At 47.7% G+C, this 11,303-nt stretch overlaps 1 protein-coding gene across 1 annotated transcript; it reads right to left on the minus strand.

Annotated features, from left to right (window-relative positions):
• Nucleotides 1-6,312: 6,312 nt before the first annotated feature.
• Nucleotides 6,313-7,927, minus strand: LOC112842962 (uncharacterized). The gene is made up of 2 exons (XM_025900647.1): nucleotides 7,478-7,927; nucleotides 6,313-7,432 (listed from the first exon to the last, which is right to left on the minus strand). The coding sequence occupies exons 1-2, from the start codon at nucleotides 7,875-7,877 to the stop codon at nucleotides 6,330-6,332; spliced, it is 1,503 nt and encodes a 500-aa protein (XP_025756432.1). The 5' UTR covers nucleotides 7,878-7,927; the 3' UTR covers nucleotides 6,313-6,329.
• Nucleotides 7,928-11,303: the final 3,376 nt, after the last annotated feature.

Consider the following 11,303-nt stretch of genomic DNA (forward strand, 5'->3'; position numbering starts at 1 on the left):
GCAATTTGTTTGTGTTTTCAATAATTGCACTTTCTTTTAATTAAAGCTGGAAAAACAAAAAAAGTCTTTAACTTCCCAGTCTTTGTTGATTATGTTTATTTAGCTAGTTCATGTTACCCATAGTAAGCATATAGTGCACATTTACACTGGCCATCTCATTTGTTGTATGTTGCTAGCACTGAGTTGGATCCCATAAAGGTGCTTGAAACATTCCCCAGACTTTGCTCCGTATTGGCACGATGCCAACACCAGATCCAAAAGGTGTTTTGTTTGTTTGTTTTTTTCTTCTTCAGATCTGGTGACTGTGGAGGTCATTTTCATGGTCGAAAAACCAATTTGAGATTATTTAAACTTTGTGACGTGCAGCATTATCCTGCTGAAAGTAGATTTCAGAAGATGCTTACACTGTTATCATAAAGGGACATGATCTGCAAACAATACCTGTGGAGGCTGTGATGTTTAAATGATATGAGGTACTAAGGGGCCTCAAGTGTGCCCATTAGAATAGATAATAGAACGGAGAATACCCCCGGCTGGAGATCAGGAGGTTGTTTGTTTGATACCTGTTTTGAGCCATTCTCCATGCCAAATATCCCTGGGCAAGATACTCTACCCCCAAGTTGCTCTATGATGCATCCATTGGAGTGTAAATGTTAGCCAGAAAGCAGTTAAGCCTAGAAAGAGTACTCGTAAGAAAGAGTGTGAACTGGTGAATGAGGCGTGTTGAGTGCTGAGGTAGAGTAGAAATGCGCTGTATAAGAACCGGTTAATTTATTTTGCTTCATGCTTAGGCCAAATTTGGATCCTACCATCCAAACGTAGCAAAAATTAAGACTCGTCAGACATTTTTTTGTATGTCTTCTATTGTCAAATTTTGGTGAGCCCGTGTGAACCGTAGCCCCAGTTTCCTGCTCAACTCTGACAGGACCCGGTGTGGTCTTCTGCTGCTGTAGCCCATCTGCTACAAGTTTGGGGGTGTTGTGCATTAAGAGATGCTTTTCTGCTTAGTTGTAACAAATTGTTTCTTGAGTTACTGTTGATTTCTTACCAACTACAAGCAGTCTAGTTATTTCCATGTGATGTCGACAATACACTTTTGCTGAGAGGACTGCCGTTATGCAGGAAAATCCCAGTGGATCAGCAGTAACCATGCCATGCTCGCAATTAAATCGCCGTCCCTCCCCATTCTGATGCTCAGTTTGAAGAAAGTGGCCGGAGTGGATGTGTGTTCTGTGTTAAGTTCAACCAAAGCTTCAAACATACTAGCAATTAGGCAAATAATGAGTCATAAGATATGCTGACAGATACGTTTCCATTCATCAGCTGTAGAGACTTTCATAAAAATCTTTTGTTATGATCACAGACTGTTTATGGCTTTTCTGTATGGACATGTGATCAAGGAAGCCAAAGAGTTGTTCTTCTCAGATTGTTCAGAGTCCACATTAAATCATCCACTATGTCACAACGACTGAATAAACAAACATTTATAAAAGAGGTATTTTTCCTTCTTAGGTCTTCAGTCATCTTGTAGCGATCCACTTTCTCTCAGAGCCTGGAACCCCCTCATTATGCTAGCATGCAATCTCGATGGCACTAAAACACATGTTAACTTTCAACCAAATTTAGTTAATTGTGTGTGCTGTGCTTGCACATTTACTGGGTATCACTGAATCACTCTTGTGGATCTGACTGTTGGTAAAAACACTGCTGCATCTTTAAACCACTCGTACTCCATGAGAAACATGTTATATAAACTTTGAGCTTGAACAAAAAAAAAAAGAAGCTGAGTTTAATTATAGCTAAAAGCATAATTATATGTTTCATTTTGTGTTTAAATAACATCTTGACACATAGAAGGCATGGTGCTGGGTGGCATCCCGGCATGATGGTACGAGTAAGCGGGCAAAACACACAGTCTGCTGTGCACTCTGCATTTGATTGGTACTTGGAGGGCTCAGTGCTCATGTTCTTAAACTGGCCATGTGGATGGACACTAAAATACAGAACGATGCTTCACTGTAAGCACGTGGAAATTAAAGACTGCTGTTTACACAGTATGTGTTTTTACAAGGAAACCAAGACATACATAAGTTTTAAAGGTTTATCTAACAGAAGACAAAATAAAATCAAGTCAGCATAAGCAGTGCACAAGAGAGGTGGAGGCAGGGTGGATGGTTTGGAGATAAAGTTAGAGAAGCAAGGCTGAGATGCTTTGGATGTGTGCAGAGGAGGGGCAGTGGATGTACTGGAAAAAAGGATGCTGAATATGGAGCTGGCAGGCAGGAGGAAAAGAGGAAGCCCGCAGAGAAAACTCCTGGATGTATAGTGAAGCTGGGCATACAGAGGAGCATGGTAGGGACAGGGTGATGTGGAGTCAGGTGTGGTGATGAAGATGATTAGAGACTTGTATAAAGCCAAGAGAGCAACTGCTACAAATCACTAAAATGATCCTAACATGTAAATAACCTTAATGCAGTGCATTTACAGCAAGGATGCCAGCTCATTTTACCACACATACAGCCCACCTGGACCTTTTCTGTCAGTGTAAAAAAACCTGTAACAACACATTTAATCCCTGAGATATCTTTATATAAGAAAAGAAAATTTCAATAGTAAACATGACAAAGAAAAATGTCTAAATAATAGAAATGTAAGTTCTGGTAGCTTGCTGCCCAGAAAGTTTATTTATTTTTACTGTGGACCCCTTGGGAAAGGAAATGACACTTCTATAGTAGATAGAGGAGTAAAAAATCAGAACAGGAACTTCTTGGTCATTTAATTGTTTATTTATTACTTAGTTTGGTTTAGTATAAATACTCGCGGGGGAGGTCTTTATCAATAGCAGAAGCTGAAAAACGAATAGTTATGTCTATAACTTCTGTTCCCTGAAGGAGAGGAACGAGGTACAACACATAAGCATGGGATATCACGCCCTCGCGTGTCCTGGCTGAAGAAACCTTTATTCACGCCTTTAAGGCAGATGACGTGTGATGACACGTGCACGGCCCCGCCTGCACATATAGCCGCTGTCATCACAGTCATCCCTCAGTTCGATAGCCGCTCTTCACCGAGCCAAACTGCTCAGTGGGGCCACCTTGTGTTGTACCTCGTTCCTCTCCTTCAGGGAACAGAAGTTATAGACATAACTATTCGTTCCCTTTCAGTCGATTCACTCGGTACAACACATAAGTATGGGACATATATACACGCCCCGCAGAGCAGCCACCGAACCGGAATCGGGTCACCACTTCCTTAGTGAGTGGTAGACCCAGCAGAAAGGACAGTATGAGCCACCGAAGGGGCTGTAACGTCCAACCGATAAAACTGCACAAAAGTGTGCGGTGATGCCCAACTAGCTGCCGCACAAATATCAGCTACAGGCACCCCTTTAAAAAGAGCCCATGAGGTTGCCATCCCCCTGGTGGAATGAGCTCTCACCCCGTGGGGCAAAGCAAGACCTCTGGTGCCGTATGCCAGTGAGATAGCTTCTATAATCCAGTGGGACAGCCTCTGTTTGGACAGAGATCTACCTCTATTTGGATTGGCGAAGCAGACAAACAGCTGATCACATAAACGCACATTCTGAGTGCGCTCAATGTAGGTGCGTAGCACACGCACTGGACAAAGAGAATGCATCCTCCGCTGCTCCTCAGATGCAAAAGGAGGGGAGCAAAAGCTCAGCAACTCAAACTCCATTGAGCTATAAGATGCAGGCATGATCTTGGGAAAATAGGCAGCATTTGGACGCAATACGACCTTGTGGCCATCAGGAGAAAACTGTGTGCAGGCGGGATGCACGGACAGCGCATGAAGGTCACCCACTCGCTTGCCGAAGCCAAAGCGAGAAGTAATGCAGTCTTATATGAAAGAAATTTCATATCCACAGACTCGATGGGTTCAAACGGGGGGCTACAAAGGGCCTCTGGCACCAAAGACAAGTCCCAAGCAGGGACACTGGACTTAAGCACGGGTCTCAGCCGGCGAACCCCTTTCAGAAAACGTATGGCGAGGGGATGTGCACCTGGTGTCACCCCGTCAAAGCCAATATGACAAGCAGATATAGCTGCTAAATAAACCTTAATTGTCGAAAATGAAAGGCCCTTATCCAGCAGCTCCTGCAGGAATGACAAAACATCCACAATAGAGCACTGAAATGGGAGAGTGTGGCGGTCCTGGCACCATTGCTCGAAGGCTCGCCATTTGTAAGCGTACAAGCCTCTAGTAGATGAGGCCCTAGCGCTCTGGATTGTCGCTATCACACTGGGTGGCAAACCCTTAGCAATCAAGTTTAGCCTCTCAGCAGGTAAGCATGAAGGCGCCACAGATCTGGGCGCGGATGAAACACTTCTCCTCCCGCCTGAGAGAGGAGATCCCTGCGGAGAGGAAGCTGCCAAGGACTTGCTGCTAGCAGGCTGATTATCTCTGCATACCACGACCTTGTGGGCCACCAAGGGGCCACTAGAATCAGAGAGAGGGAATGCCGACGCACTCTCTCTAGAACTGGAGATATCATTTCCACTGGGGGAAATGCATACAGGAGCACGTCTGGCCATTGGTGCGCTAGCACGTCCAAGCCCAAGGGTGCATCGTGGTCGATTATGGAGAAGAACAGGGGGCAGTGAGTATTTACCCTGGAAGCAAAAAGATCTATTTGCGCCTTGCCAAATAGATCCCAAATCTGAGCCACTATTAAAGGGTGTAACCTCCATTCTCTCACCAGAGGACCCCCCCTGGAGAGAAGGTCCGGCCCCAGGTTCAGGTGGCCCGGGACATGGGTGGCTCTCAGAGACAGAAAATGAACACTGCACCATAACAGCAGAGAGCGAGACAGCTTCAACAGGGGAAGAGAGCGCAGCAGCCTGGGCTCCCTCCAAGGACGGAGAGCTAGCATGCAAGACGCGGTTACCGGCAGCCTCCTCCGGAGGTGACGCGATGCACACAGGCGGTGAGAGAGAGTCCAGTATTGAAACGCTCTCATTTTTAACAGTCCAAGTGGCACCACGGCGATCATAGATGCCATCATGCCCAACACGCGTAATATCGTCTGGAAACGCAGTCTGCGTCCCAGCTGAAACTGAGCGAGGCAGCGATGAAACGCGGCCACTCTGTGCTCCGACAAACGTGCGCGGCTGGAAAGCGAGCATATTTCCAAACCGAGGAAAGAAATCTGCTGACTCGGGATTAGCGAGCTCTTTTGAAAGTTCACAGAGAACCCCAGTGTCTGAATGTGTGACAGAACCAGTGACAGCTGTGTCTCCGCCTGCTCTCTGGAGCAAGCTACGAGAGCCCAGTCGTCTAGGTAGGCTAAGATGCGGATGCCTCTCTCTCTGAGGGGCGCTAGCGCTGCTTCGGCACATTTCGTAAAGGTGCGAGGAGCGAGCGACAGCCCGAACGGCAGCACTAGGTATTTGTAGGCTACGCCCTCGAATGCAAACCTCAGAAACTGCCTGTGTTTCGGGTGTATAGCCACATGAAAATAAGCATCTGTTAGATCGATTGTCGCAAACCAATCTCCCGGGCCGACTGCATTCAAGAGCTGTCTGAGTGTTAGCATCTTGAACCTATACGTACGTAGATACGTGTTCAAGACTCGCAGGTCGAGGATGGGACGAAGCCCTCCCCCTCTTTTCGGAACAACAAAATAGCGGCTGTACCAACCTTTGTCTGTCTCCGAAGCGGGGACCACTCGTATTGCTCTTTTCTGCAATAGCGCCTTTATTTCCTCTCTGAGTATCATGGCCGCTTCGGTGTTGACAGTCGTATTTACGACTCCTTGGAAACGAGGCGGGTTGACCCGGAACTGCAACCGGTAACCCATGGCAACGGTTCGCAGCACCCACGGAGAGGGGGCGCAAGCGCGCCACTGAGGGAAGTGAGCAGCCAGCCGGCTGACCTGCAGCACCGTCGGCGGGGCGTTGTCGCCCCCCAGTGTGTCTGCAGGGGACTGCATCACCTGCCTGACCTGGCTCATTCTGCCCGCAGGCTGAGCATTTGTGATTGTTTGAGAATAAACAACACTCTTTATTGATTGTAACATGGGAACATGTACATTCATACATTTTGTTGGAGGCACCTTTTCTGGGGCACAACAAAGAAAAACAGCGGGAACACTTGATGTGGTCACCTGAACATTTAACACACCTGAACAGGGAGTTACCTGAGGCATTTTGTGTGCAGGGGTTTTGTGCTTGGGAGACAGTGTTAGGAAAGTGCAGCGCCTTCTGGGGCTGACAACCTGAACAGAACTTAAGCGGCACCTCTTGGGCGGCAACAGAGGGGTAAAAGCAGCGTCTCCCTGCTGCTGGACCCTTCTCCACTCGAAACCACAGCTAGGAGGGCTGAGGCTTCTTCCTCCTGGGCGTCGGGTCCCGCCGGGGGCCCGAGGGTGGGTCTCTGCTCCAGGCCGACTGGCGTGGAGCTCGGGCCGGAGGATGTGCTCTCGCTGGCGGCGCACCCACTTCAGCAGTGGGCGCCGGTCTCTTGCCAGTCGGCAGAGGAGCGGCGGGCCTGTGAGAGCTAGCTGCGGGCTTGGGCTGACGTCTGGGGATGATGTCGCGCAGAGCTTCCGTCTGCTTCTTCCTCAGATCAAATCTAGCCTGAATGGCTTCAAGTGAATGTCCGAATAACCCAGCCGCAGACACTGGTGCGTCCAGATATACAGCTCTGTCCCTATCCGGGACGTCAGAGAGGGTCAGCCACAGGTGCCTCTGCGCCACTACTGTCGAAGCCATCCCTCTGCCCAGGGAGAGCGCTGCACAGCGAGACGCACGGAGGATGTAATCTGTGGCGACTCTGACCTCGTTAAGAAGAGGTGCCAAAGGGCTGTCATCAGGAACCAGCGATCCGAGCTCCGCCAGGCACATTGCCTGGTACGTCTGGAGCATGGTGACGGAGCTCATGGCGCGAGCAGTGCCGGCCTGAGCCCGATAAATCTTCTCCAGCTGCGACGCAGAGAATCTGCAGTGCTTGGACGGCAGAGTTGCGGGGCCGCCGACACCATGGTTATGGGACGGGGCCAGATAAGCAGCCAGAGACGGCTCCATAGGGGGTGGGTTAGCTAAGCCAGCCCCCTCGGCGCCGTCCAAATCCATGTACTGTCCATAGCCGGGCACAGTGACGCGGGTAGACAGAGGTTTGTCCCATGATGCTGTTAGCTTGCAGAGAAAGTCTGGGAACATGGGAAGGCAGTTTTTGGCCGTTGCGGGCTCCGGTGGGAGGAAAAAACCCGCGAACCGCGACGGCTTCTGAGCTGGCGGAGGAGAGGGCCAGTCCACCTGCAGCTTCTCAGCAGCGCGGCGAAACAGGGAAAAAAGAGAGGTGTCATCGTGGCCGACCAGCGCAGCAGCGGCGGCACATTGGGCTGACAATGAGCTCTCCTGCTCATCCTCCGACAAACCATGGATGTCCAGGCCGATGTCCAGCACGTCATCGTCTTCCTGGGGAGCGCTGGCGGGCTTCAACCCAGGCTGAAGCCCATCAGCGCTCCTGCATGGTTCCGGCTCGTCATCGGCTAACCCGTCAACATATTCCATGTGGTCAGCCCAGCTAATTGCGGGGACATCGACCGGAAAATCCTCGTCTTCGGACTCGGACGAAGCCGGGGCTCCAGACTCGGAAAGGAGAGGGTCATGCCGTGCGACAGCCGAGCATCCCAGCACTTTTTCCACAAACGTCACCCGTCTTTCCAGGGTCGAGCGCCGGAGCTGGCGACAAAACGCACAGGCTTCGGGCTCCGTCAACGCTCTCCTAGCGTGGACGATCCCCAGGCAGACAGGGCAGGCATCGTGCTGGTCGCTGTCGTGCAAACAGAAACCACATCCCTGAGGACAGGGGCGAACCGAAGATTTCTGCTTTGCTCGCTTCGGTTTGGAGTCCATTCCAAAACGCAAAGCGAAACGCTGCACAGGAAAAACTTGAAATTAGCGCTCCGCGGCAGCCTACACACCAACTGGGCGGTGGAGGCTAACACCAACAGGGGCAGTTAAGCTAAGTTCAAGTCGGCAGACAACGGAGCTAACTAGCAGCAGCTAGCTAGCCCAACTCAGCAGAGGTGTTCTCAGCGAGGTGAAGAGCGTAAGAACTGAGGGATGACTGTGATGACAGCGGCTATATGTGCAGGCGGGGCCGTGCACGTGTCATCACACGTCATCTGCCTTAAAGGCGTGAATAAAGGTTTCTTCAGCCAGGACCATTGACTGTAGAAAACATGGACGACGCGACTCCGCCTCCTACCATTGTGCAAAAATGAAGCCAAAATATCCCGCTTGTGGAGGCTGCCATCTTGCAAATTTGGAGCCAGAGTCTGCGCAGTAGTGACTTGAGGTGGAGCGACTGTGTAACGCTCCCGCCCACACACCCGCTGGACATGACCGCAAACACGCCCCCCTACACTTTTTACGTAGCCCGGCTGCTCGAGTTTTTTTGCTGGTTTACCGCGACTGACGACTCTTTAATTAAGGTAAATACAATCATGTCACTGTTATAAAAAAAGACGCACAGCTTATCATCTTATAGTTCTAAAATCACTTTGTTGTTAATTCGTTTGCTAGATTAGCCGCTAGCATACGCACTGTGTTGGAGGCTTGTTGTTAGCTAGTTAGCGATGCTACACACCTAATACTCTAATAGTCTGTGTTATTGAAGGATTCAGCACTTCTTATGTTTGTTATCCATTTTTAGACAGCGATGAGATCATCTGCACACGCTACAGAAGCCCAGAGTTACTGTTAATATCAAACATATAATGCTGTCCTTTGAGATTTTAACATAAGACTGTGAGTGTAATGGATCTAAAACGGTTTAAATCTTCAGAGCCCTCTACAGCCTGGTAACATGGAGACTTTAAAAACATCAGCAGAACGTTTCAGTAGTGTAGTCTAATTTGTTCTTTTCATTTAATAATAGAGTCCATATTATATCAACAGCTACATTCACCCTGGAGAGAAACTAGTGAGGGAGACCATCAGGACCAAGCTGGGTTTCCTGGGTCCAGAGGTTTGGAGAAACTTCTTCCTTTTCTTTCATCACAGCTGTCCTGTGCCAAAGGTGCTGTTGACCTACTGAAAGAGGCTTCATTTAAGAAACACCAGGAAGACTGAAGCTCATCGCATTGATCAAGCAGGACTCATGATCTTCACCAGCAGCTCCCTCACAGGGAAATCTTCAGCACTCCTCCGTAGGCCCGATCCAGGAGATGGATAAACCCAGCATTTCATGAACACTGTGATGGAGACCTTTGGTTTGTGTAATGTTATAAATACTCGGATACTCCCCAGAGGCTCCAGACTTTTACATAAAGATATTATATTCAGTCCTGTAGAATGTTATATATTTAAAAATATATGATCCTCTCTGGTTACTCTGGTATGAATAACTCTGAATCACTTTATGGTAAATAACACATTATCTGCAAAAAACTGTGAAAGAATTCCAGATGACAAGTTTGTAGTTCAACATACAAGTGATGACGTTTGATCTTCATCAGGTTTTATTTAATTGTGCCAGAGAAAATCTCATATGCTCTTCATGCAGCTGAGTACATCAAGTGTTTAAAGCAGAAGCTGTGCAGGTCTGAGATACAAACTGAGGTCCTGTTAATGCTGATATATAGTGACACAGTTACATGAGTGATTAATCCTTTTGTTTTTTTGTCTTTAACTTTATCAATAAAGCTGCAGCTTTCACTACAACACGTGTGGTACTTTAACCTTTGTACTGTTTTCATCAGTTCATTTTGCAGTTAACATGTTGGATGATCTGTCTGCTGTCACTGGGTGGTGCTGAGGTCTGAATCTGAGGGCAGCTCCTGTAATCACAAAGAGAACAGAACCATCAAACTCAAATATAAATTTTATCCCTCAAAATTGAAATAAAGCTGATTCTTCTGTCCTCACACACTCAGGATCTGAAGTTCTTCTCTTACATTTTTTTCAGTATTACAGTACACTACAGTACTTTAATCCATAGTTCCTGATTAATGAGGAGTTACTGAAGTACAAGCTTTTAAAAAAGATGTTACTGTCTTTACAGATGTGGCAAGAGACTGAAAACATGCTGTTGTTTGCACATATTTAATATTCAGTTCTGCACAGGAGCTGAAGCAGGGTGCAGCCTGTTGCTTTTACAGTATAATACTTGTAATAAAAGTACAGTAATTAGTGACTGATTAGCCCGGAACGTTTCTCTTGATGTCTTTAGTAAATTCATTCACCTGCACAGATTAGCTAAACGAACCCTGACAGCCGAGTGCTCATTTTAGCTAGCTAGGTCTCGGGACATAGCTAAGGACGGTAGTTACGGATTAGCTTACAAACACGATTAACTTACCGAAAAAGTGCAGCCGGGCCTCGGGTCCTTCTGTCGGGTAGTCCAGTTTACTGAAGAACACCTCAGGCTGTCAGGTTAAAACACTCGGTCGTGTTTTCGTAGCGTAAACGCTTGGCCCTCCTCTCAGAGTCTACGCTCTATCTGCTATTCCCGAACAGAGATATGCAAGTTTCTCCGTGACTGCAGCTGCCAGTCAAAGCTGCTATGATGACGTTTCACCCCAATTTAACATCGCCGCGGTAGGAATTAGAATCAAACTTATGGGAAAGGAGACCCCTTGGACATCAATGAGCATGATGAGAACTATTGCTAACAAAAGAAAGAATCTTTGGAAAAAAATTATCTAAGGAGAATAAATTTATTTTAGTCTGACCCCAGTCCATGGAGGAGGCAGGGTTTATGACCTATACTGCAGCCAGACACCAGGGGGCGATAGAGACGTTTTGGCTTCATTTTTGGGGAGCTGTGGCGTCGTCCATGTTTTCTACAGTCAATGGCCAGGACACGCGAGGGCGTGATATCCCATACTTATGTGTTGTACCGAGTGAATCGACTGAAAGGGAACTTCAGAAAATACAGGTACAATTTCCAAAACTGTCTCTCCACATTTTACAGAACTCACCAGTGGACCCGATAGGAGTCTTTACCGGGCGATTCTGTCCCCAGGGCCTTATGTTTGACACCCCTGAGATGCACGTGAAAATAGTAGCAACGATTTATTAAAGTATGAACTTCAAACACAGAGCTACTGCATAATCAAACATACGTTTATAACTCCGTTTAAGGACAGAGAAGCATGTTGAGATATATTTTTTTTTAAACCCCTGCCAGCTGTGGAGGTTACCACACAGCTGGCAGGCCTGCATTTAACTTTGAAAGAAACACGCAAAGAGTAAGATAACACGCTGTAAGATGCAGGCCGGTCACAAGTACCTCAATTTTTCCTCCATTTTATTCCCACTAATGATTATTATTGT

This window comes from Oreochromis niloticus, linkage group LG18 (assembly GCF_001858045.2).
Source record: "Oreochromis niloticus isolate F11D_XX linkage group LG18, O_niloticus_UMD_NMBU, whole genome shotgun sequence".
Classification (NCBI taxonomy): domain Eukaryota; kingdom Metazoa; phylum Chordata; class Actinopteri; order Cichliformes; family Cichlidae; genus Oreochromis; species Oreochromis niloticus.

Coding starts and splice junctions, on each gene's coding strand:
- LOC112842962 (XM_025900647.1), bottom strand. CDS start 7,877: ATGGACTCCAAACCGAAGCGAGCAAAGCAGAAATCTTCGGTTCGCCCC. Junction 7,433..7,477: donor GGAACCATGCAGGAGCGCTG/ATGGGCTTCAGC, acceptor CTCCCCAGGAAG/ACGATGACGTGCTGGACATC.